This window comes from Lepisosteus platostomus, chromosome 27 (genome assembly GCF_059453375.1).
Source record: "Lepisosteus platostomus isolate fLepPlt1 chromosome 27, fLepPlt1.hap1, whole genome shotgun sequence".
NCBI lineage: Eukaryota > Metazoa > Chordata > Actinopteri > Semionotiformes > Lepisosteidae > Lepisosteus > Lepisosteus platostomus.
Window position 1 is genome coordinate 7008207 of NC_142637.1, and position 27033 is coordinate 7035239.

The 27033-nt window shown below is 46.4% G+C and overlaps 1 protein-coding gene across 1 annotated transcript in view; it reads right to left on the reverse strand.

Moving 5' to 3' along the window:
• ncanb (neurocan b) overlaps nucleotides 1-27033 on the reverse strand; it is a 102904-nt gene that overhangs the window by 33417 nt on the left and 42454 nt on the right. Inside the window, exons 7-9 of the mRNA XM_088622352.1 lie at nucleotides 25721-27031; nucleotides 20499-22388; nucleotides 8070-8186 (exon numbers count right to left, since the gene is read on the reverse strand). Of these exons, the coding sequence (XP_088478478.1) occupies nucleotides 8070-8186; nucleotides 20499-22388; nucleotides 25721-27031 (3318 nt within the window). The remainder of the gene's footprint in view (nucleotides 1-8069; nucleotides 8187-20498; nucleotides 22389-25720; nucleotides 27032-27033) is intronic.

Genomic DNA, 27033 nt, shown 5'->3' on the forward strand with positions numbered 1-27033 from the left:
GATCATCAGCAGATTTGAAAAGAGGACACACTTCACGATCTGAACAAAATCAATGCAGATTTGATTAGATGGTCTTCTTCGCAGGTGGTAAGACCTGCGTTATAAGAATAAATATTTCTTGCATTCATTTTTTATATTTTCTATGTTCTTTATTTCGCTCCCACCAAATTATTTGGAGCCGATTTCCTGCTTTATAACTCATCTTATTTGGTCGGACAAGTAGCCTAGAGTTCAGCTGATGTAATGGCACACTTACCTGATCTACCTAATTTGAATTATTATTGCGCTTTTTAGCTCAAGGTCTTAAGGATTCTGTTGGATCCTGATACATCAGTCTCTTGGCACCAAGTCGAGGAAGGATACATTAAATCAATAAGACTTCAACAATTTCTATATTCTGTCATTAAGTACATTGTCTTTGAATGAGATCTATTATAGCAAACTCATTGGGCATTTGGAAAAAAGTCAACTACTTTCTCGGCACTACACCAAAACTTCCCAAGCTGTCATCAGTACAGAATAATGTTTTCTTACTGATTCTCAGCCTGTCGTTTAACACAGTCTATCACCATATTTTAAGCACAAATGATCATACACTTGGGGATGTCATTGATGATGATAGACTGTGCATATTTCGGGATCTAAAAATATTCTACACACTTTCCCAATTTTTACATTGGGGCTGTGCATAGCCCTTCACAGCCATACAGGGCTGTGGGATTCTGTCCTGTCTTCTCTGATAGAACTGTATAAACCTTCTTCAAAATGTTCTGGTCTCATCCCAATATAAATGTTCCCTTAAACAGAAAATCAGTCTTTTCTCAGTCACTTTCAGAATGTACTGTACAGGTCAGGGAATTCGACAGCCTGGTAAGTAGTCCTGAGTGGGCTTCAGGACAGGGAAATTTTCTTCTTTGGACAAACCTACTGTAGCACCTCCAGTTAATACGATTAAGAATATATCTACAGAATCCATGCTAGACCAAGCCACTTCCGAGAGTGCTGAGGAAGTCACTAAGACCAACTAACATATGTTTTTGAAACGCCCTGTAATTCAGATCTTATGGCTTCATGCAACTGGTCTTCCACTGGATTTACATGATGGGACCATACCAATGAGCCTCAGACTGCCCCCACCCAGCTACTGTATACGTCTTGCTTGTGGGTCTCGTAATGGTCAGTGCATCATACAGACATGGGTGGAGCCCGAGATCCCTTTCAATCTCACTTGGTTGCATTTATAGATAATATTCTATAGATAATATTCTATAAATTTCTATATATTCTATAAATTTCCCATTGGTCCTTACCAATCATGGCCTCCTAATAATCCCTACTGTATCTATGAATTGGCTTCATTACTCTGCTCTCCTCTCCACTGAGAGCTGGTGTGCGGGGAGCGTTCTAGCGCACTATGGCTGCCGTCGCATCATCCAGGTGGGGGATACACATTGGTGGTGGTGGAGGGGATCCCCATTACCTGTAAAGCACTTTGAGTGGAGTGTTCAGAAAAGCGCTATATAAGTGTAAGCAATTATTCATTATTATTATTATTATTATTATTATTATTATTATTATTACATAATTATATAATTCTTTATATTTAATATTCTTAAAGAGCTCTCTTCAGCCAAGTTTGATTCTGAGCTTTCATCTTTTCACCTTCTTCTGATATTATGGTCATGGAAAAAAACCCAATGAAATGGAAACTGCTGGCCTGAGGGTTATTTTTATTCGGGCACAACTTATAGCCCAAATCTTGCAACGGCAGAATAAAAAATAAAAAAAACTGGAGAGTGCCAGAAGACTGCAAGCTTAGAAGCACAAGCAGTCCAAACAGACAATGTGATCCAGACACTCAATGAGACAATGCACGGAACAGGACTGGCCCTCACTGTAAGCATGTCTATAACAGCAAAGCGGTTCTTTTTTCTTCATTTTTTGGAAGAGCAAGTTCAGCGTATTTCCTGCCTCACTGCCAGTAGAAACCATTCCCTGCACCTCCGGTCTCAGGGTGGAAAAGTGTGATTAATAGCATGGGCACAGAGGGAAAACCACACTTGCACACTCAGTTGTCATGAAACAGCGCAGTGTATCCTGAAATATGACATGCTGGCCGGTTGGAAAAGGCGTATCTCCTTCATTACTCACAGCCCGGTTCTGAATGAACAAGCCATGCATCATGGATAGCGGCCTACTCCTGTGATCAAAGCAGTGACTTATTACACTATAGCCAATTAAGAGGAGAATCATAGATGCACATTATTATGTTGCATAGCTGTAACTACCAAAAGGGCTGCACATTCATTAAAAAGCAGCTCTAATAATTTATACGCTCTGCTGATGCATAATGCATATTTCTTTGTATGTCTGCAATGTTTATTTGTCTTTAAGCATGTGCTCTACTCGGAGTATTGAAAATTCACACATTAAAAATGCATGATCCATTTGCACCATATATAAAAAATGCAGGCATACACGACTCAGATACTAGCTGTCACGCAGGATAAATCTATAACATCTGCTCCTATTGTACCCCAGGGCCTGAGGAGACACGAACTGGGACTTAGGTTGTCTAAATCTTGCAGCGTGTCCATCCCACAGCCTGGGCCCAAGGGCACTGCACTGAAACATCACTGGCGTGCTGTTCTTTTCATTTCGGCTGGGATTGGAGAATCCGGAAGGGAAGGATCTTATTGGCTGATTACGAGCTGGCAGTAGAGGGATGATGGATGTTTAATATAACAGGAAGAAGCTGAGGTTAATTCCACGCTGAAAAGTAGGAAGAAATAATAATAAGTGCAACATTCTGGGCACGCAGCTTTCAGCATGGAAGTAACCTCTACTCGTGCATTGGCAGATCGCTCGCTGACGCAGCTCCCCCAACTCCAACCTCATTGAAATAACAAGACCCTTACAGCTGTGATGCCATTTGTCATCATTCATCACTGCTGCCTGTGCAGCCTCTGTCAGACTGGGAAAGCACCCCAGCCGATGTGAAAGTGTGCACCACTGGTGGCGGTGTCATAGATGCCACCTGCAGAACCCACTTCCGGACGTGTTAACGAGGGACAGAAGGAGTTAACGAAGCCTATGCTTTGGGAGAGCCGTCCGTGCTATGATCCCGAAGCCCTGGCAGTCTGCACCAGCCACGTGATCAGTCTCGCTGCCTGGGGAGGTGTGGATCTTTCCAGAGGGTCCTGCTGCAAAGTCTGAGCCTGTGTTGCCCACAGCAACAAACAAGAGTTAGTCCCACAAAGTCAAGACTGGAAACCAGGAACTCCAAGAGCCATGAAGGCCCTGTACCACACACTGGCCAGGCATTGTCTTGGAAATATCAAGATGTCTTCCTGGAGCTCCAAACCTGTGTGTTTGGTCAAGAAATTACTCGTAGAATAAGCAGCGTTTTACAACGTGCTCCCAAACAAATAAACACGTTATACGCAATCAAATTGGCTCTTTCTGCAAAAATATGAACTTATTTCTTCATTTTGTCATACAAATAAGCATTACTGAGATTTAAGAGATACTTTATTTTTCCCCAATTATAATTTGAACCAGACTTCCATTCACTGTCTTTTCACTTTCCATTCACATTTGCAGTCATGCGATCTGATGTCAACTCCAAAAAGTCGAAGCACTCGTTTTAAGAGCAGCAGCTAGTCGCAACGTTCGGGGCTTTAGCTTGGAACACGGGTTTTGCATTAACCGGTCTGCCTGCTGCTCAGGCCAGAACAACATTTAAAGAGGTCAAGGAACAGAGGCTTCACGGAGGCGTGCTGTGGCGCGTGTGTTGGTGCTGTACAGCGGCGTGCAGTCGGAAATGTACTGCAGGTGGAAGGGTTGGGAATAGACGCCTGTGCTTGTCCGCTGCAGTGCAGAGCAATTTCCATAAACCCTCTGTAGCAAATAACAATGAGCAGGGCTAGGAGGATGGGCAAGAGAGAGAAGTGGCAAAGTGACAGAAGACGTGGGGGAGTGCGAGGGAAGAAGAGAGAAAAAATCAGAAGCATCACGGTTAAAAAAAAAAAAACATTTTCATATGCACATTCCTCCTACCTATCAGCAAATCCTGCCAATCTAGTTTAACACCTGAGATCACATTTACCTTTGCATCTGTTGATAGTTCTTCCATTTCTGTTTAGGTATAGCTTTTTTTCCCCCACACGAGATTTTTGGTTTGTACATTGCGAAATGGCCATAGCAAATTCATTTGCATTTTCTCATAATAAATAAGGATTTCTTTGCCATCTACCTCGCGGTCTCTCTGATCCTGTGCCTGCCTTGTCTTTGGTCTAATATAGCTTCCAGTGGTTCAGCGTGCATCAGGATGTCAGTGTGTATTGTGGTGTCAGTCAGTGGGGGGTGAGTTATTCTTTTTAATTTGCCAGGTGAGTTATTGGCACGCTTGGCAGGGAGCCTGGAAGTCAAGTCCGAATCATTTCTTCATTATCTGTGTACAAAGCTCAAGGCAGCGGAGACAATTCGCCTCTCCGACTTCCCCGCCTTCACGGGCTTTATAAAACTGTCGTCTTTTCATTTTCTGTTTTGCCGGAGAAAAGTAATTGCTGAGAGCAGAACAAAAGGTTTCCTCTCCAACAACCCTGTGCTAAAAGGCTTGACAGATGTCTATTCATTTCTATTGACTCCCCCTTTTCTCTGCTTTTCATGTGTTGCCTTTCTGTTCTCCCTGTCTTCCACTTCGTGCCTGTCTGTGCGCACAGCGGGTTCTGTTCTGGTACCGCAGGACAAAAGAAAACCGAGAGTTGTTCAGAGTAACAAATTATTTTTTGTGGAGAATTGTATTTCCTCACAGTGATCCCCTATCCCATTCCCAGATCCCATGCCTTCCCCCCGAGACACTCCGAATTACCATCCTGCACGGGCACAGCTCATTCCAGACCACGGATGGACTCCTTCCACTCTTACCTATGGAGAACTGCAGCCTGTCCTGAAGAGGGGCTTCAGAGCTCTCCAGTGGAAGGGCTGAAAGCGCTTGACAGTCTGGCTGACAGGGCAAAATGAAACCCAAAGACCACGGTTTCCCCAAAGTGCTGCACACAGCCGCCAAGAAAAAAAAAGTTCACGTAACGCTCTCTTGTCCTGTTCCAACGATAACTCAAGATCTCGAGGTGAACACATCAACAGCTTGACTTTTTTTTATGGCCCGCACTGTAGTATGCACTGGCACACACAGCGTAACTTGAATGCTTTGTTTTAACCTTCCCACAGCCCTTCATTTTCCTCACCACCACCTCTTCCTCTCCAAGCGCGAGTAACTGTGCCACGGCAAAACACCGATGCCCGCTGTGAGAGATACCCTGAACGAAAGAGCCAACCAGCCACCAGAGCCTCCGTCTTCAGGACACAGAGACGCTGCCAAAGCCTGGAACAAGACAATTGTCACTAGGACTTCCCGATATCAGGAGAACAGTATAAGTAAACTATAAGTAAAGTCGAAATTTCTCTGAAGTACGGGTTTGGGCTTCATCAGGGCAATCCTGCAATCTGTCTCTGAAGCCCCCCAGTCATCAGAGTTGAAAAAGTTCCTCAAACCGAAATATATCAGTCTAAGACAATCAAAGCCGATGAAAAAAGTTCTTAGAAACCGATCGTCTTCAAACTGCGTCTTCTTTAGCACATTTTTAGCCAGCGGAAAAACGCAGCGAAAGTCGCACATCTCAGGCCAGTGTAGAGCATGGGTTAGAAGCACCATTAAATGTTGGCTACAGTGACACATCTAGTTGCGCGTGAAATGCCAAAATGAAGAGATCTGACCCAGGAGAAAAGGTGCTCCGGCAACTTTTGATCTGATTCAGTTTTGGAACGATGAGAACAAACCTAACAGTTCAACTACAGCTCCCGCTAAGCGAATACAGGGCCTCGGAGCAGAACAGCGGTCACCCAGCCCTGAGATGGAAGCCCATACTGTGGCTTCCTTCAGAAAAAAAACCCAGCTGGACGAGATCCTGGGATCAATAAGCTGATAACTACCAAACGAGCTCATATGGAGCTCTTTTTCCTTCCCCGGCACAGCTGGCTGACAGGAGGCCAGGCTTCACAGCAGCTGGAAACACAGCCACCATGCGCGTCCTTTCACGCTCTTGTGAGTCTGGCTAACTTGCTGGATCGGAGACAGGATCATCCGCACAGGAGAGGTGCTTGAGTGAAAGGACAGGAGCTTATCCTGTGGAACTGGGATCACCCTCACACCTGTCAAACAGACCCCCTCCACCCACCTCCTCCGCCAGAACAGCGCTTTGTACTTCGTAAATGTTTTATATACAGTACGTGTAGGCTCAGCTACCCATACAGTACTACATACATTATGCAAAGGGTTTTAAATGCTCTCGAAATAATTGCAGATACAACATCCATCCCAGGGGGGTGCCTTTGGGGAATTTTGAATTTCTGCACTGATTCTGCTTAAATCATCATTTTAGGCGGGTTTGTTTTTCAACATTTGATCTGCCAAATGGTTTCTGAGGATAATGATGCTGCAGTGGCTGCGCACTGCTTCCAGGGAAAGAGGCGCCATAAAAAAACAGGGGCCGAAGGGGGAGAGGGCAGGAGGAAAGGAAAGAATGATACCCCCCTCCCACCCCCGCCCCTGCTCGTCTTTCTGCCCTGGCTCGAAAGGCCACAGTGCAGTGCGCGCAGACCTGAACCGCGTTCTGGAAAGGCATGTCGTTAACCTGCCTGCCTCGAGCCTTAATTAGTGCTGTGTACATCACTGGGATAGATTTCACAGTCCAACCACATCACACTCAAAAACAAAAAGAAACCACTCATTTCATACCAAAACACATCTACAATACAGCTTATTCAACTATACAACTATGACTATATACTGTACATTACTGTCATTTAATATCTTGGCTGGATATAGTCAACTACAGTTATCTTCACATTTTCACGAAACAATTATTTATAAATGATTCATTATGTTCATTACGAACATAGAAGTTAACATCTGATTGCACTGAATGATAGTTTAGGTCTTTCCTGCTATAAACCGGGCCAAACTCCGACTGGACAAAGCAAGTCAAACTCTGACCGGACAAACGAGGTCTAACAGTATTAAGACAGACGTGAAGTGGTCTGCATTTCGGGTTATTGCAGCCTGGTGCTTCAGTCCCTCTCCCTCTCTCCTTGCCTTTCGGCACTCAGAACCCCTCTGGTGCAATGCAGAGCTACTGTATCCCCACCCTCTCTACAAGGCCCTGAGCCCGCTCCACAGTGCTTCTCCAAATCAGCCTGCCTGCAGCCACCTGACCACCTCGCGGTTCTCCCCAGGTGTTAGTAACAGTGACCCACAGCAAAACACTGATGCCTGCTGGCAGAGATACCGTGAACAAAAGTTCCAAACAGTCACCAGAGCCTCCATCTTCAGGACATGGACACAGAGACACTGCCCCACTGGGAGCAACGCTGTGGCAGACAGTCGTGACTAGGACTTCCCCACATCCGGAGAGCAGGAGGTAGGTAGGTACTTTATTAATCCCATGCAGGAAATTCAAATGCTACAGCAGCCAGGCACAATCCACATGTAGTAATACAATACATAAAAAATGGAATAAAGAATTACAAACGAAACGGAAAAAGCACACACACAAAAAAAAGTATGAATGTACAGAACACAAGGAAGATGTAATACACACTGTATTATGTATTGTGTGTATTGCACACTCCCAAGCAACTACTGCAACTATTGCACGGTTGTGAATAATAAATAAATTGCCCATTCCACTTCCACGTCTCGCACTTCTATAAACCAGATGTAGACAGAACACGCAATATACTAAAAGGGTTGTGGCATTTACAGTATAAGTAAATACGAGCAAAGTAGAAGTTTCTCTTATTTTTCTGCATCTTTGTAATAATGAGTCCCCGAATGAACAAGGATTTCATTTGGCGCAATGGACTGGAGAAACTGGCCTTGCTCATTCCTGCTGGACAGGAAGTCCTACGCTCAACCACCCTTCCCCCACGACCCTTTTAGTGTATTACGACCCTTGACCCCTTAACCCCTGTTTGCAAAACGGCAGCCACCCCGGCCGGGAGCTCACCGATCTCGCAGTTCTCCCCAGAGTAGCCGGGCTGACACTGGCAGCTGTACAGGTCCCCAGTGGACAGGCAGGTTCCTCCATGAAGACAGGGGTTGGTCTGGCAGGGGTCATTCTCAGCTGCAGGAGGGACACGACAAACATGCTAATTAGATGCTGCCCTCCCCGTCACACAGAAACCCACTTGGGCTCAGAGCACTTAAGACCAGATGTTACAGAATGGGTTTAGGGAGATAAGAACATTTTATTTGCCAAATACAATTTCTTGCATTAGGAATTGGTCTTTTCGCATACCCCAGCTTGCTCTCCATGAGACACACAGACAGGGAGAGGGGGTCAGAGCACAGGGTCAGCCATTTATAAGGCGCGCCTGAAGCAGCTGGGGTTAAGGGCCTTGCTCAGGGGCCCAACGGAGTAGGATTCCTCTGCCGGCCGCGGGATTTGAACCGGCAACCTTCCACCCACAGGCGCAGATCCTGAGCCACAGGGCCACCGCACTGCCCCAAGAGTAAGTGAGAGATTCAACAGCTTTGCCCCTGCTGCTCCAATACAATTGTCCAGAATGAAGATTAAAGAGGACCCCCCGAGAAACACATTTTCACAAAGTCAGAGACAGGGGGGCACAGCACCGGAGCCCCAGTTTATCGACACCCATGCTCTGTAGGCGGAACACGTCTTGGTCTGAAATCCAGAACTACAACCCAGATCACAACACTGATTTTTACATCTTTTGATTAGGAAATAACTTCTGATTTTTCAGTTGGACTATTAAGTTCTTCACTTGTGGCTTTTAACATTTTTTAAAAAAAATTGTAATGATGAAGTCAGGAGTTTAAATAATTTTAAAGATATAAGGAGACTCATGGCAAAGTGGCTTCCTTGTGTTGTAAGATCATCACAGAGGGCTGCATAGTCTAGTATCACTTATTAACATGCCAGGTTATAAGACATACTAAGCAAGAGATGCCTTCGCCTTCTACAAAGGGTCATTTGGTGTGGCTTATCTGGGTGGCCTTCAGCACAAATTACTCTTCATTCTGGACCTCAGAGACAGTGTCTGGATCTATAATGGTGTGGGTAGAGGTCATGTCTGTGTAATGTGTGCAGACAAAAAAACCCTGGCAGGCATTTATTTATGCCATGCATTTACAAATTCCACGAGTAAGCCATAGCATATAATTACATTATTAATTCCTATTTATAATATATTACCACTATTAGTTGTAATTAGCATGCAATTATCTTTAACTAGATATTATTATGTGCGATGGTCAAGAGTTACTGTACTGAAATGTTACAGGGTTTTTCCAATATGGCACTAATTTGTTATAAATGCCATTCAGTGTGAGAGAAGGTGACATTTAAGATACTTGTGCGATAAAAAGGAAGGATGGTGAGGTCAGGCTGGCGAATATGGATCATAGCTCTGCAATGGTTGCATGCAGTATTAATGAAGACTGCGTATAGCCTAATGTAGGTGTGAAAGAAATACCATAATTTTCAGATTTTAGTTGACGCGTGGATGTTTTACACAAACTAGTGTATTTTGTGCATCACTGGGGATCTTTGATTTGTCAAGCTTTTGTGTGATGTGTCTACAGGAACACTTGTAAAGGGCACCATAACACACATTTCAAATCTGCATCTCTCTCCAAAAAACATTAGAGAAAGAAGATTGACCACTAAATAATACACTTACAGTACAGTCCTTTGAACAAGTGAAAGGTCTCACATTAAAACCCTGAACATTGTGGTGCCGTATTTTTCAATACTGGAATGTGTCTGGCTGTAGGAGGCCCTGAGGAGATTTTGTGCTGCAGAATCTTGGATAAGAAGAGTATAACACAAACCAGAGGCCGTTAACTGCAGATATGCTCCGCTGTGGGGGAGAACCACAGAGCCATGGGTTTATTAAGCTGGTCTACTGATGGAGAAAAATGAGCCAAGATTAGGGGTTGCAAATGACATTTCAGAAACTCTTCATAACCTGAAATATATCAAGAGTTTTAATAGAGTGTCATTACCCTACCAGCAAAAGACCACAGCAGGTGATTGATTACCGTACATCTCATTAGCAAAAGTTCAATCTTACACCTATAAAGCTTTGCAAAAGTATAACCGACTGCACATAACTTGTGTATAAAGTGTCATTTACAAGGAAGCCATCTGAGGGAGGGTTCAAAATCAGAGTATTTTTTGTTACTCGGGCAGTTCTGCTTTTACTGTAATGGTAACAGCATCCAGAACGCTGGAACCCAGGCTGACCCTTCATAGCCCCACTGCACTGGAATCGAACAGCAGGGTGATTTGAACGAACTCGGCAGGCACACAAGGACACTAAAGGCTGCTGAGAACGTTGGGAAAAGTCCCACAGAGTTCACACAGTATATCCTACATGCATGTCTTCTCCACCTTAATTCACTCTAATGATTCATGAAGAGATCTTTAACGCTCCCATTCAAGTGCAGCCAAGGTAATTCTCCAGCCATTGCCTGCTTCGAGGTAAGGACTTTATTTAATTCTCACACAATTAGTCACGACTTATTACACACAAATGGGATTCTGTTCCCCACCATCTGCGAGAAGGCAGTAAACATGAGCAACGGCCGGCAAAGCAAAGGGGAAAAAATGAAAATATGCAATAATAATAACAATAATAATTAATGCATACTGACTCGGCATGCATGGTTTCTCCTACAGCGGTAACGTAACCGGAGCCTAACTGGACACCCCCGCCGCAGCCTCATCTCGCCCCCGTGAGCTCGCTCGGAGTCGCAGGCCTGCGCTTCTGGAATGTGGGGAAGAGCCAGGTGCTGGCACATCAGGGGAGGGCTTCTGCTGTACGCAAGGTCTTTATAATTAATTACGACCGCTCTTGAAATAGCCTGTCTCTGCCCGGCGCGGTGGCGGGGAGCGGAAACGAGAGCCGACACACGGAGCTCTGAGTCTTCCGTCTGCGGCTGCCTGAGAGGTGTGAGGAGAGGGAGGGCACACGCGGAGAGGCAGCGTCCCCGCTCGAACCCCCTTCGCTTTTGTCCTTTCTGGTGCGGAAAGATGCACCTCGTAAAAAAAAAAGTATTAGAAAAAAATAGCCAGAAAAGAAGCTCTCTACGGCCGCGACGCATTCTAATGCTTGCAGGACAAGTCAGATCCTACTGCAGAGACGCTCTTCATGGCCCGAGGCGCCGAAGGGCAGAAGACTGAACCGTGATCTGAGAGGACGAAGATCAGAGGCCGGGTGTCTGTCTCCCGGTGCCAAGAGCTCACATGTGCGAGTGCACAAGCCCTGCTTGGAGGAGATAAAGAAGCGAGGTGATGGGGTGGGACTAGACTAGACTTCGACGCTAAAATTAAAAAAAAAACAGACAGGTGGGGATAGGATGTTCTCAACGCTGACACTTGCTGGGAGAGTCATGTATCCAGCCACAGTGCTGACATTTTTGTGAATTGTAATGCCACTGCAGGACAACGCAATCGTAGCGGCTCACACGTGTGGCGGAGCCTCATAAACGCCAGCTGACCCAGTGCAGGGACTCAAGAGCCACCGGCAGTTTTCAAATACAGCCCTCCGTTCGCGCTCAAGGCTTTTCGACACCAGGAGAGAGTGAATGTGGACTCCCCGGAGTGTGTTACTATTGCCTTTTCTTAAGATCTCACAAAAGAGTACAGATCGGAGCCTCCGGGGAAAGTCGGGAACCGCGTGTGGAAACAGCTTTGCTCGAAGTACTCAGACGCACACAAACTCACCTAATTGCTAGAAATATCAAGGTGCCTCATAAGTAATTTGTTTCGAGAGATGGCAGTTCCGAAAAACTGTTTACACGAAATCCCGCCCCCCTCAGCCGAGCATCCAAGATCTATTCCTCCCCCCGTCCCAGAAATTACTGAGCCTTGTAATAGGTTTCCATCTCTTCCATCCAGATAAACTATTACCCCCTATCACGGGAGACCCGCATGAACACAACAGCACAAAGCACTGCCAAATGTACTGCAGAGACAAGCCCCAACACACCGAGACGAAGCTGGCGGCGGACAGCGAGGATTAAGGGTTTACTGCAGTTCGACACCAAAGCTGCAGGAGAAATCCTGCAAAGATACACAAACCTCACAGGGAACCTGCTGGAGCCAGGGCATTCTGCACCATTACAGCAGTGTCAGAAATCGCCGGGAATTCTGCCATTATTTAGGCGGAAACGTTAGGAGCATGTCATGTGAATTCCAAGCTTCATTTGCATTCCCGATATTGCGTCTTTGCTCAATTCAAGTACTCAAACATACACAAACTCACTTAATTACTAGAAGGTGCCTCATAAGCAATTTGTTTAGAGAGCAATCGACATAACGATATACTAGAGAACTCTCCGACTTTCCTTTTTTCTGTACTTGCCCTTGAATTTTACTTATGTTGCTCCGTGGCGATTTTTGATTTAGATTTTCTCTCCCCTTGGGCTGTCTAAGAGCTTCACCACCTTCGAAACAAGACGGCAAGAATGGAGAAATAAACTGCTGAAACGAGAGTCCTAACAGGCGGTCTAGGGGTGACCTGTAAGAAGAACTAGACAGGGGCTCTCCAGCATGGATTTGGAGACCCCTGGGATAGGGTTTGGGCTGTGAGGTACGTGCTCCTCCTCCTGTCGAGCTCTATGGATGAACTGGAAGAAGCCGTAATTCTCCATCTTGAACTGCAGAGCATGTGTGTTACATACAGGCAGAGTCAAATAATAACAAACTTTAAAAGCTCATCCACAACCTGTACTTACATCCTTCACTGCAGTAAAGGATGAGAGCTGAATTTACTCTGGCGTAGTCATGGTAATAAATCAAAAAGCAACTGCAAAGTGGACGATTTAAACGATCTGAAAACAGGCAGATCATTCATACTGCCTTCATTAAAAAAAAAAAGAACTTGACAATACAGGAAAATGTGCCGCACTAAGCACAAGGATGGAGCTCGTTTAGTCTCCCACTACTGATGCTCGCCAGCTCAGCCAAGCTGAGGCAATGTGTCAGATGTCATGATACGATTTGGAATGGACCAGGGCTTCTCCAAGCTTAATGGTCCCTCGTCCCAGAGGGTTCCTGATTGTCCGCTGGGCAGATAACTCCCTGAGCCTGGATTTCAAATTGCAGAATGAAAATGAGTTCCCAAGGGGGGCTTAGGAGGTCCATGACCCTAAAGGGATTCAAGCCAAGGCATGCTTTGGCAGCTCGCAAAAAAAAAAAGAAAGAAATCGCGACTAAATAGAAGAATGCAGATGGAGGTGCAATCGAAAGGAGACCTTCGAACCACATAGCTTGTCTGGCTGCCAGCAGTCGAGCGATCTGAGGATCTGGCCCAGGTGGCTGTGCTGTCATTTTTGACAGCATGGTTGGGTGGTTTGTTCCAGACTCCTGCAGGTTGTTCTTTTTTTGTCCTGTAAAGAAGAACCACTGTTCTCATTTTTTTTTTAAACACACTTCCATGCTTTTTTCTTCCCCCCACTTGTGTCTCCTGGTGTTGGCGTTTCCCTGCTCGTCCTGCGGGAGGTCCGCCGGATTGACCCCCTCGGGGCCTTTGGGGATTTTCGGATCATTTCCACCCGGACCCCTCGTAGCCCCTCCTGCGGAAGACTGAAAAAGATCCAGTTCTCGGAGCCTGTCAGGGTGAGGATGCTCTACCTGCAGCAGCGGCTGGTCAACCACTGTGTCTCCTAGGGGTTCCTGCAGGTGTGTTTCTGTTTATCTGCCGCTGGAGCCCCCTGTCAGGGATCCATCAGTGGTCAGCAGCCCACAGCGTGAGGGGCTACGGGCACAGGGGCACAGCCAGCGAGTGGCCAGGATGGAGTGACTGACTAACGAGATCTCGGGAAAGGAAGAAGTTCCTTTTTTTTTTCCCCTTTCTTTTCCAGGAATTTGTCACGTTTCAGCCAATTATTTTCCTCCCCCGGCAGGGGTGCCGGCCGCACACAGCTCCCTGGTGCTGCCGATACGTCCGTAATGCGACGGAGCAGCGGCGAGACGTCCCCCGCGGAGGTGCCGGAGCCGGCGTCCTGCGCGTCTCTCGCAATTAATTTGCAAACGCGGGGAAGCTTTTCCTCGGTCCTCTCACTTGACTCATGCATTCTCTTTTTCTCAACACTGAGAGATTAACTATAATTCACACGGCTACGGCGTGCGATAAAGAATATCATTAAATTGCCTAATTTAGAATTTTTATTCCTTCAAATTGAAGATACATGGGGGCTAGCTGTTCTACTTTTTCCAGCTGTGGCTGAACGTTCCTTTCCTAAACTGAGTTAACGGTCTGTGGACACTAAGTTTTTGATGGTATAATCATTATTCCTTATTGTTTACATTTGATTATGCTCTTTTGCGTTTGTTGAAATGGTGTTCTGCAGACAAGTATCTCATAATTATGAACAGCACCGACACAAAGGACTTTTAAAATCCAATTAAACTGCCCTGCACTGTTGGTGGAGCTGTGTGTTGGTTTTATGAAACCTTTCACAAGGATGAGATAAGGTTTTTGTCCTTTACATACTGCTACAGATTTCATGGAAAGGATGATCTAGCCTCTACCTGTTGTTGCTATGACAAGCTCAATGATTTATTTGTTTTCCTGGGGGGGGGGGGGTTTGAAACAAACTGCCAAAATAAACCCATAAAAAAGTAAGAGTATACAAAAGGAAGAACAAAAGTGAGGGAAAAGGCATGGGACCGCTTAAAAACATCCACTTCCTCTGCCATCAAAGAAACAACATGCATCACTTTCCAGAAGGACATGGTGAAGTCTGCTCAGCTGTTGCCAACTATTAAGCAAGATGGAGTGGCGTGAAATAGCATTAAATATTGTAGAAATATTGCAGTAACATGTACTCGTTTCAAACTGTCAGTGCCCATCCCTTCTGCAGGTACTGCACTTCTATCCAAAATATTTCAATCCTGCTCCCTCTTTCCTCACCCCAGGAATCTCAAATTCTTGGATGCCTGTTTACTGAGCACTTAGTTTTAAGCCAAAACTCAATCTGCCGATCTCAAACACCATGCGTGTTCGTGTAACAGAGTAGTAGTAAAGCAGTAGTCCATCCGTTTCAATGATCATAAGAGGTCTTGAAAACTCAGAACATATACTCAGTAGGGAGCAACTGTTTTTGGACAGGGGATCAAGATTTCACTAAGTTCGGATCCTTAATTTCTAGGCTAAAACAGGCTGAAATGTACAGTATTTCTAAAAAAAGGCTGGCAGTGCTGAATGAAAACTACGAAAAGCAACAGATTCTTTCTGTAAGAGAGTTGATGGGAATAAAGCTTCGATTTGCTGCTAGAGACTCCCCCACAGCAAAACTCTGAGAGGGGTCTTCAGGATGGCATAGGTGTCACTGAATTCATTCTTACAAGACGCCAGTGCTTAAGATTTTCACAGGCAGAAAGCGCTCTTGGTACAGAAAGCCCTTCAAGGGAATGTCCACCGCATCCACACAGTTTTGTAACAAATGAGAGCGCCCTTCTCCCAGTTATTGATTACCACCAAGGAGGTCATTAACGATGGTCAGCTCGGGCTTTCAGAGCGAAGCTCTCTTCACATAATAAACCCATCGGGGCGGTTCTGGGAGAAGACTGGCAGGTCAAACCCATGCAGACATGCCCTCACGCCAACTGCGCTGATCCTGTCTCTGAGCTCCAGGCATCTGTCTCGTTTCCCTCCGGCCCAGGTGAGAAAGAGCAGTTTCCCCACTGCTGCTAACGAGATGCTAATACAAAGAAAGTACACAGGGTTGCGCTTAGCTGTTCCACTCTTCAAGAGGAGCAGGAGAGCAGAGCAGCAGCGCTAGCTGGCTTTAACTTCTAGCAATCAGGCAGCCTTAAACGATGCCGGAAATAAATGAGGGTTGAGGGGAGAACATCCATAAAGGATGAATCAGTTTCAAGTCAAGAGAAATTAGCCAGGGGGAAAAAAAAAACCTAGGTGCCATTTCTCCTACATTAAACTAAGCTGGCAGGGTGGCTGAGGCTGGACGAGGGGGAAAAAGCTCTTTCATCGGAGCCTGATGTAACAGTCTAGTTAACGTCCTGAAAGCTCATGACAAGCTTATTAATAAGAGCCTGCGGATGAGCCGGGGCCAAGGCTGAGTAATCCAGGGAGAAGGCACGGAGAAAACTGACGAGATGCTCTTTCAAAAGCCTTCAACGTGCCAACCGCTGTGCCCTCTGCATGACAAAAAAAAAAAATACTTCTGCAAATCAAACCGAATAGCGAGAGAGGGAGAGCAGAAGTTGATTTTTTTCATCGAGATGGCTTGCTTTATTTATCCATTTACCATATTAAGACGCTAATTTTCCACTGTGGGCTCAACCATCCGCTAATGAGCTGCTGCTAATGAGAGGGAGCAGCGTGCCTACTGTGCAGATCCTGCTCCTCTAAAACTGGAGTGTGCCGAGATATTTCTGTAAGAGAGATGAGTTCGGGCTGAACTGTCCTCCGAGAGGGGGAAACGGCGAACTTCTCTTCGGCGTACAGATAATCTGGCGCGAGCGCATTTTCAAAATGGTATTTCCAGGTTGTAGCTCCTCTGTGTGCAGTTTTAACTGCGCTCGACGTTTCCCCTCAAGCATTTTATTATTCTATCTGTGAGGCAGCACAGGCAGGGGTTAGGGCTCACAAGAGAGCCCCTCATCTATCCCGGGTGTTGCTGCAGCCCCAGACACAGCACACCGGGGGATCAGCAGGCCCAGTCAAGACAGGGAAGGCTGGGCGGATGAGATTAGGCACTATCTACCCGGAGCACGGTGCCAGAAGGCAGAGCACAGTGGGGAATATGGGGAAAAAAAAAGAAATAAATAAAAAGGTGTCTTTCAATAACTTGCAAATGTATTTCCAAGTAAATCCCAAATCCTCTCGGAATGCTCGGAGCACTGGAGCAAGGAAGGAGCGGAAGAAGGGGGGGGAGGATAAAACACAAACGAGCTCTCCTGACCCCGAACTGCGCAACGAGGAAAGGGAATTAGGGGAGACGGGCCTGTGGATTGCAACGCAAGGTGCACGGGGTGGAATGAGGGGGAGGAGGGGTTGGGGGCTCGCTGAGTTGCTGATAAGGAATTACAGGAGCAAAAGACTTTCACACAGGGAAAAAACGGCGCTGCTCAGTCAGACGAGATGCTTTCTCTGTAGACTCAGTCCCGGCAGCTCAATTCTTCTGCGGCACATTGTCACGCACAGACAACCCACACGCATTGCACTGCAAGAAGGACTGCCGAGGCCAGCCCACTTCGAGACTTAACTGCACCATTAACCGGGCCTCAGACATACAGCACGGGCCTGCCAGCCCACAGATCCACTGCCGCCTCAGCAGAGGTAGGGTCCAGGACTGGGCAGCCCCACTCCTGGAGGTATGAAAAGTCCTCAGTTTTCATTTTCACCTCTGATCTTAAATGCTTCATTGCTTCATTCAGCTACATGGACAGAAAGTCAAATCATCTGTTTCTTTATTAATTGGAGGCTAACTTATAAGCACCTGCAAAACCTGCAGGAGTGCAGTCCCCCATCCATACCTAAAGAGTGTTTTAAGGACTGAATGTGGATGCCTTCTCCCTTTAACTAAGAAATATGCTCACATCTATCACGCTTTTGATCTGTTTGTCCTTTGTTTGCCCTTAGATAATTCAGCGGTTCCTTAAAGGGGGGAAATTAAAAGGAAGTTTTCATGTATTTTAAGTATTTTACACCAGTGTTCAAAGGGACTCCCATCTGACGCTTATTCTTTGCTCAGTAAAACTATTTACAAGTCGCGGCCGTCTCCTACAGAGGTGCATATACCTAATAGTGTTTTGGGATATTTTGGGATAGACCAAGCTGTGAGCTCTGCAAGGTCTGCAGAGCCCAAGGAAGCAGAAACTAGGTCATTCTTATGGGAAAAAAAAAAGAAACTCTCTGTGCATTCTGATAATGTGCCAAAGAAGCATTAATACAAGTTTAAAAAAAGGGACAGAGATAAAAACCAGGTTTGTGAATCCCTGGTGCCCAGGAGACTCTATTAATAACATAACATAATATGAAAACCACACAATCACAACCAAAAAAGGGCTATCAAGATATAGCATGTGAAAAAAAACACATTATCAGACCAGTATAAGACTAACAGCCAGGGCTACAGCTTTCCCTTTTCAATACATTATGTTCCTGATCAGACCCTGCAGGACGACCATCAGGGCATCCAAGAGTTTATAAACATTATTGTGCAGGCAGAAATACCACCGACGACTTTAAGATTAATAAAAAACCATTTGTGAGAGCAATAAAGTTAGAAGAGCTACAGTCTCAATAAGGCAACTGAAGCAGAAAATCGATAGCCACTAGGAATGCAAGATAGCCTCCCCTTCGCAGCATGGCACAAGGCTAGCTCAAGGTCTCATTTGGAGCTTAACATTTTGAGGAAAAAAAAATGTTTGCTCAGTTAAATTTAGCAAAGCCTCTCTGATTAAAATTCGTATAACAGGCATTCCATTGCCAGCAAGCCACCTTTCACGCAGTATTTAAAATCCAGTTGTCAGTGTTTCCAGCTGAAAACCAGCAAATTGCTCTTTCTAAAGCCTGTAATAAAATAGCTGCAAGGCCAAACTTTGATGCTGTGCTGCTTTCCTCCCTCAAAACCTTGCACAGCAGTACGGAAGAACAGCATTGTGTCGGACGCGGTGGAAAATATTTTCTTTTGTCGAAGAAAAAAAACAAAACTCCTGGTGTGTGCTGTGTGGTTTAATTTCACAGCAGAATGCTAGAGCCTGCATGCTTTTAAGAAAGTGTAGCACGAAAGGCCAAGATGCTAACTCTATAATTATGCGTGTCTGTGTTAGGCTGTGGTCATAGGCTCATGCGTCAGAATGACTGCATGTGTCCGGGAGTGTGTATGAGCCTGGGTGTGTGTGTCTGCGTCTGGTCTAACTGTGATCCACGTGAGGGTCTTACATGCTCTCATCTGTGTCTGCAAAGATGAGATGAGGAACCAGCACCTGAGGAGACAAAGAGGTCTGGACACAGAGATTCGATATGTGCTTAATTAAAGGCCCTCTGTCCTATAACACTGCTGTTATTAATAAGGCTATAAGGAACAGGCTGGTTTTCAAAGACGAGGCCTCTAATGTTCAGAGGGGGCTCCTGAGATCCTCTTATTGCAGTCAGCCACTTGAGCAGCTGAGCACTGATTAAAGGGGCTTATGAAAGTCGCACCTGGGACAGGAGGCAAGGCAAATCCTGCTCTCCTTTTCTGCCAAAGCCATTCAGACCTGTTATTACCTCTCTCAGTTCTAGGGTCTTGTGTGCTCCTTTTGGTTGATGTTGGACAATGCTTTTGAAATTAGATTCAGTGAAAAGTTCACCAGTGCAGGTGGTGCACATGCTTTGCCATTCAGTCTGTTGCTGTATAAACAAGGTTTAGCAGTGCCCAAGAGCTCCTCACTTTTCCAAGGTAAAACATTAATCTATTTACATTAAGTCCTCCTTATTGTCAAAGGATCAGATGTGCAACTAGTGCAATTATTAACCAGGGTTAATTAAAGGTCAAGTACAGCACTAAGTCAAAGCTGCAGGTTATAGCTTTAAGTAACACCTGCTTAGGACAGTCACTTTTTATAAATCATTTTTGGACAAACCTGTGGAAGAGATGTTTGAAAACCCACTTTTATTTCTGTTTAACATCGTCTTTTTGTCTCGTCTCTTTTAATAATTTTATATGTACAGCATCTTGTGATGTTAAAAAAAAATGCCATATAAACCAGGCACTTACACTTATGATCTGCGATTTATTTAAAGAAACTCTGATGGAAAAAAAAAACATTTTTCCTGACCTACTAATTAAATCTCCTACACAGAGTCTGCATGGCAGTCAGCCTTTCAGAAAACACAGGGTATGCCTAGGTGAGCCGATTCCAGAGTCATGGAAATGAGTTTTATGATTGTGATGCTCCCATAAAATTTGAGTGATGCTCCCATAAAATGAATGTTTGTGATGCAGGAGCCCACTCCAGAACATGAATCTGAGTTTAGAAGTAGTCAGGGGCATCATTTAAGATAAGATCACTCTATTGGCCATATACAATTTCTTGCATTAGGAATTTCTTTTTGCATACCCCAGCTTGCTCTCCATGAGACACACAGACAGGGAGAGAGAAGCTGGGGGTCAGAGCGCAGGGTCAGCCATTTATACGGCGCCCCTGGAGCAGCTGGGGGTTAAGGGCCTTGCTCAAGGGCCCAACGGAGTAGGATTCCAGCCACAGGCGCAGATCCCGAGCCACAGAGCCACCACTCCGCCATTAATTTGTATTTAAATACAAGGACGTGCACCTAGACCAAAGAAAACCTAGGGGTCGCAGGGAATGAAAATGTTAAAGATTTAAATTAATATGGGCATCAATTCCAACAAATAAAAAAAGGGCATGAGCTAAAAGAGTAATGATTCCTACCTGCGCCTGTGCTGGCTGTAAGCCCACTCATTGCTGTTGAAGGTGAAAAGTCTGGTCCAGGGGTGGTCGTGTTCTTCCCCTCCTCCTCATTGTACCATGTGTGGCTGCTCTGGTGGCTCTCCATCAAGGCAGAGGTGAGCACCTGGCTCTGAGAGGTGGCCGAGGGAGGTCCCTCAGTGGTTGCAGCAACCATAGAAGGCCTATCTTCCGGGCCTGCCGACTTCTCCACTGGGGAGGCAGCCAAAGTAGGCTTCCCAGCTTGGACTACTGGTGTATAATCAAAGAACACTGAATGGGTTATAGCCTCTCCCACAGAATCCTTGAAGTCCAGGCCTGCCACTGCTGGCGGCTCAGAGAAAGAGCTGCTCTCCGCTCTGTCTGACCAAAGGGGTGACGACTCCTCAGTGTGGTTGGAGTCCACTTCCCCTTGTGTCACTTTCTCAGGTGACCGCGTCACTGAGACTGCTGGCAGCTCAATGGGCTCATCAAGGTCTTCTGAAGGACCCCCAGTAGGAGCAGAGAGCCCAGACTGAGCCGGGGACTGACGCACCACCGGAACGAGCGTGGTTTGCGATGACAACCGACCCTGAGCCCCGTCTGTTTGTAGAAGCTGCTTCTGGGTGGCCAGTGGCACATCGGAAGCATAGGCTTCGGCTGTGGCTGTCCGAATGGTGGCCAAGGGCTCAATAGGGACGAATGACAAAGACGTGGCCCATGTGCTTGGTGTTGTAGCAACAACTGGGGGGTGAGGTCCAGCTTCGGTCACGTAGCGATCATGTAGGATTTCTTTCTCCTCCACAGGGTGCAAGGTTGACTGTCCACCTGTTAGAAGAAAACCATCCGTGCTGGAAGGTATTTCTGTTACGATGCCTTTGGGTTCTGAAGGGACAGGTGATTGAGTTGGATGCCGGGCATACAATATTTCCCCTTTTGCCTCTGCAGCACTGACCTCCGAGACCAAAGCAACTACCTCTCTGGTGGGCTCAGAAAATGAGTGTCCACCTGCCGTGTCCTCTCCTTGTATCTCAATCCCACTGTTAACACCAGTGGAAAATGTGGTTGAATGTCCTTCCTCCAGCTCTCTGACAGTTGTATGCTGATCCATAACAACCTCACTGGTTGGTGGGGGGGTTGCGTTTCCTAAAGACACCATCTCTACGGGGGTTGTTTTGCTTGGGATGGCAGTGGGAGCCACTGTGGTCACAGTAGAACCATTAATCCCGTTAAGTCCATCCATCCCACCAAGCAAATCCCTTACTCCACTTCCTTCAGCTTCCTTATCTGCTTCTATTCCAAAAGGAATTAACTCTTTCACTGATGAAGCTGGACTGGATGGGGGTTTGAATGCTACATGATCTTTTGCGTGAAGGAACGGCACCAGATGCAGCGAGTGTTCCTCCGGATCTTTGCCATCTCCAGAGTAATTGTCAGGATTTTCCCTAGAGGCTGGGATAGCGAGGAGGTCCAATGCTGCTCTCTTGGCTTCCTGGGAGCTCACCGACTCTGAGGAATCTGCTGCAACACTGCCCTGTGCAAGGTGTGGGTAAGCTTCTTCCATCAAAGTAGGCAGCTCTTCTCCTGACGTATCCAGTGCGGTGTCAGACAAAGTAGAGGATGTATTTTCTAGGGCGGATGACTGGCTAGTGACTGCAGTGGTGATAGCCTCAGGTGTAGAAACCTCTTTCCCCATTGATTCTGTGATGGCAGTCTGCTCTCCTACAGAAGCACGGTAGCCTGGTGTGCTTATATCCGTGGTTTTCAGAGTCCATTTGTCAAGGCTATGTGGCACTGTCGGTGAGGCTGGCACAGTGCTGGCAGCTAAAAAGCCTGGTGATTCATTACCAGCTATTGTCGAATCCACTGTCCCAGGGTGTCTTGGTACAATTAATCCTGCAGGGACAACATACTGTGATTAACTTAGCGAGCAAGAGCATTAGCTTTAATTAAATGCACGTTAAATTAGCAATCAAAACACAAGCTCAAGAAAACTCCAGCGCTGGAGTCATTATTTTTTAACGCATTCAGCCAGCTCTACCTTTCACTTATTTATTCAATCTTTTTGTTCAAATTAATCCGAAAAAAAAGGGGAAATATTCTAAAGCTGTTCGTCAGTCCCGAGGAAAACCTCATTATTTATTTGTACACTCACAAGGATTCCAAGAGGCAATTTGGTGTAATTCCCTTAAAACTCTGTAAATAATTCATTCTCTTTGCAATTCCAATAACAAAAATGCATGTTTACATATTTATGTATTTTGTAGCTGTGAGGTGAGCCACTTCTCAGCATTCACTCAGACAAAAGACAGCTCTTTCCACAGCTCTTTCATGCACTGACTGTCAGATACTTTGTCTGCCTTCCAAATTCAAAGGAGCCACTGTCACTGTGGAAGTCAAGTCTTTATGCGTCTGTACAGTAATAAAAAGAAAGATGGAAAAATTAACAGTGAGGGTTGCCAGATGGAGTACAAAGACAGGTGTTGGGCTTTCTTCTAAAAAGATGAAAACCACAGGAACAGGAACTGGTAGGAGGCGATCATTCAATCGAGTACAGCCCCGTAGGAGCAAGCGGGCGTTATGGAGAGGTTGCTGATCAACCGCATTTTACCGTGAGTGCAGACGGGACAGTTCCCATACTCTGCAGTACTGTAGGGTGATTTATTAATACGCTCTCTTCCTCAACGCTGTGCTTGCAGAGCTCTGCCTCTCGGAATGCTTTGTGCTGTCGGCTCAATCTGTCTTCCGCAGGGGGGCCGCGCAGGCACAGCCCCTGGCTGACAGAAGGACTGAGGTGAGAAGGAGATGCCTTCCCATGGCAGAGCACTACAACTGCAGGGAACCCCTCTGTGATAATCATATACCTTCTCCACGAACCAAAACCATTTCCCATTTTTCCTCATGGCATGTTCCACATTCGGCTGCAAAACTGTTTCAGGCGTGGGATCTCCTCCCCTTAATTATTTAATGCCAAGACTGTCTTGTAAGTGGTTACAATTCCTGAATAATAAAAGCGAATGAATATTAAAATAACTTAAAAGACGTTAAAGATAAATATATGGAAAACAGCAGTTCAGATTCCCTTTGATTTGTGGAGTACACTTTCAAACAGATTTTTTTTCCCAATTAAACAGTTTTGGGAGATTTGTATGTAGATGGAATGAACACCATTTACTGTGTATCATATAGAGCCAAAATACAATATTTCCTAACATATCTTAACTGCTTCATTTGCAGCTGTATTAGAGGTCCAGAGAAGTTAGAGGAAGAATAGAACAGATGAAGGCTTCTCAGTTTTGGCAAAGTGTAAGCGCTATCGACCCTGTCACCCCTGTGTGCTGATTCAGAGCAGTTAAACTGAGCACTTTATGTCTCTGTACGATATTCAACAATGAAGTCTTATGACAACTGTGCTACAGTATGTGTTCCTTGTACTGCAAACCAAATGTCAAAAATTAACTTGAATGAGCCACAGTTTGCAAAGAACAGCTGAATGCATTCAGTAAAGCCTTTCCACACAGCAAAACCATCCTAATAAACAATCGCAATTCAGTGTTTTCCACTGAAAGGGCTTTGAAATGTTCCTTGTGCGTTTCTAACCATGGATCCTCGACCGGGATTCTTAGAGGCTGCACTCAGCAACGGACCCGAACTGGGAGAGATTCCGAACACCAGAGCTCCAGTAACTGTTCATTAAACGGACCGTGGGATTGATTGGAAACCGGGCCCCCGCAGAGCGCACGGAGACGAAAGCTGAATTTTGAACCCAGTATTAAAACACTCAAGCCCCAGGCTGAATCCGGGTCGGGGGGGGAGGATTCGTAATAATGAAGCACAGGGAATGGAATTTAAAAAAAAAAGCTGACCTTTATTGATTTCCAACCAAAGCAATTCATCACAAGCCGCCGCCCGGCCTGGACAGTTATTGTTTTATTTCCTCCTGCGCTCGCTGTCGCGTAATCCCGAGGCGGTGATGAATCCGTACCGCAGCAGCGACACAGAAGTCTTCGGCAAGGTTTCTAATTTTAAGCCGCAGTGCTGTCTTAGGGACATCCATTACCATACCCCCCCCCCGCACCTGCCAGACATTCTCCTCACCTCCTTCCCCCATCTCCCCACTGCCAGCCTTAAATACTCAGGGAGCTTGATGATCTGTTCCCCCATCCTTCCACCTGATCCAGGGAAAAGGGCCCCACATCTACTTCCACCACAGCTGTCCCACGCAATTGATGGCCCTCCTCTCACTTTATTGTGCTCCTGAACTACTCTGCCGCTTAACGGGACGTGCTCTCCGTCAGCGTTGCGCTTAATGTGATCTCGGCTCTTTCTCCTGTGGATTCTGGTGCGGTCCGGGTTTGAAGGATCAGCTGGATGGAGGACTGGGAATGATATGCACGGAGCATGAAGACAGAATGATTACACTCCTCTCGTGTGCAGCCCCTCCTTTTTTGAGTGTCCTGCAGGAAGCTCCCAGGAATTTATTGCTGTTAGGCAGGAGGGGGCGGGTGTCCTCTTTACTGCCCCGTCAAGTTGGGAGTGTAGATTGCAATGAGATGCTGCTCAAAAGATGACACCAAAAAGTCAGATGGCCAAATGTGTAAGCATCATTGGGAATGTCTTAATAACACGCTAGATATTGTCTGTTCCTCCTTATCTCTACAGTATACGCATGTCCTGCCTGCTGAGATTTATAATTCAATGATGTGTCGATATGAACAGATTAATGCCCACCCTGAAGGCTATTGTGGGAAATGAGCTCTTGCTTAAATAAAGAACTTCGCTTCGCGTCACGCTTGATTAGTATTTAGACTGTAATTGCATTTTTCAAGTAAACAGATAAACAACGGAAACCATGTATAACCATCTCTGCTGTAATTTTAAAATTCTATAATTCTATTATTAATGTGATTACAATCCTGTTTATTTGGGAATGTCTGGGTAAACATCGACAATATGAGCGAGCAATTCAAGATTCCCTTCTGAATTAAAAAACATATTCCAATACATTAATATTCTGCAACGACAACAACAGCATTCTGCAGAACTACTGATTTTCAGCAGACAAAAATGACTGGTGTAGCACATCTAATGGCTAGAAAGCACTGTAAATTTCAGAAGGATTTAAAACCATTAGTTAAGAATACAAATGTTGTGTAAGATAGAGGTGAGATCTCTATCAAGCCCTTCATGATAGAGTCTGGTGAATCCGTAGCACTGAACTCTCTTACCTGCTGATGGATCTGTGTCTGGGATAGTGGTGGGACTGGCTGCAGTGGGCTCTGCTCCTTGCTGTGCTAAGACAGCTCCTTCAGAGTGTGGAGGGTGCAGCCCTGCGGAGCTCTGTTGAGAAATGGCATCTTCCTCACGTGATTTTGGCTGGGGGTCTTCCAAGCCCAATGCATCTGCATCAACATCTGCATCCAAATTCAGTTCTTGGGCCTCAGACAGAGATTCTTCGGGAAGCAGCAGGCTGTTGGATTCTGCACCTGCAGCCTTTTCTGTTCTGGTCTTATTGGGGATGCCAGTAGGCTCTGGGTGGCTCAGGTGCACCGCCTCTTCACTGTGACCTTCTTTCAAACCTAGTTGTCTCGTTCCGCCAACATCTGGGTGACTTACAGGCCAGCCGCGGTCATCAGCCTGGTCTCTTTCCGCAGCTGCATTGCTGTTGCTTGACTCAAAGAACGTTTCCCTCTCCTGATCCGAGATCTCCTTATTGGAGCCTGTGAGTCCGTCGCCAGCAGATGCGCCATGCGAGGGCTTCACGCTGATGTGCTCCAGTATGGCGTTCTGAGTAGTGAAATGGCTCGTCTCAGGCTTAGAATCTCCATCAATTGCTTCTCCTGTAGGTTCTGCAGCAGGTCCCTTTCCCGGGCTGATTGTGGACTGTGCCGGTTCTCTTGTCCCGCTGGGTAAAGTAGAGGAGAAGGCTTCCTCCAAGTGATCCGTCAACAATCCCCGCATGTACACAGGGGAGTCAACCAGATTAGACAGCAGGCTGTTGTTGTCCAAAGCCTGCAGACTGGGGGAGACGGAGGTCCCATGATGGGACTGTCCTGCGTGTCCACCAGTCTGCTGGAATAACCCCTCCACTTCCTCCTCTGCCCCCTCTTCCTCTCTGGCGGATCCCCCCTGCTGCTCCAGGCTCTCCAGGGAAGGCTCGCCCTCCGGTGCCGGGCCTGGGGAAGCAGCCCGCGGGCGGGTCCCAGGAGGGCCCTCCGCGTTCTGCTCCGCCGGCTCTCTGAGCCGCAGGCTGGACGGGCCCACGTGCATGACCACGTGCTCCCCCGACATCTCGGCAGAATCGTTGGACGCAAGGGAGCTGAGCTCCTGCAGGCTGACAACACCGGTCCAGGTGGACGGCTCGAGGGCCAGCTGGTTCGGGGCTCCGGCCTGGGCGTCCTGTTGTGCGCTGTGACCCCTGCTGCCCGAGCTGGCCTCACCGCTCCAGGTCTGCCTGACCTCAGCAGAGTTCGATACCTCCGACTCCTTGGTTAACAGCAGCGCAGCAGCCTGAGCTCTGCTATCTCCTGCTGGCATCTCT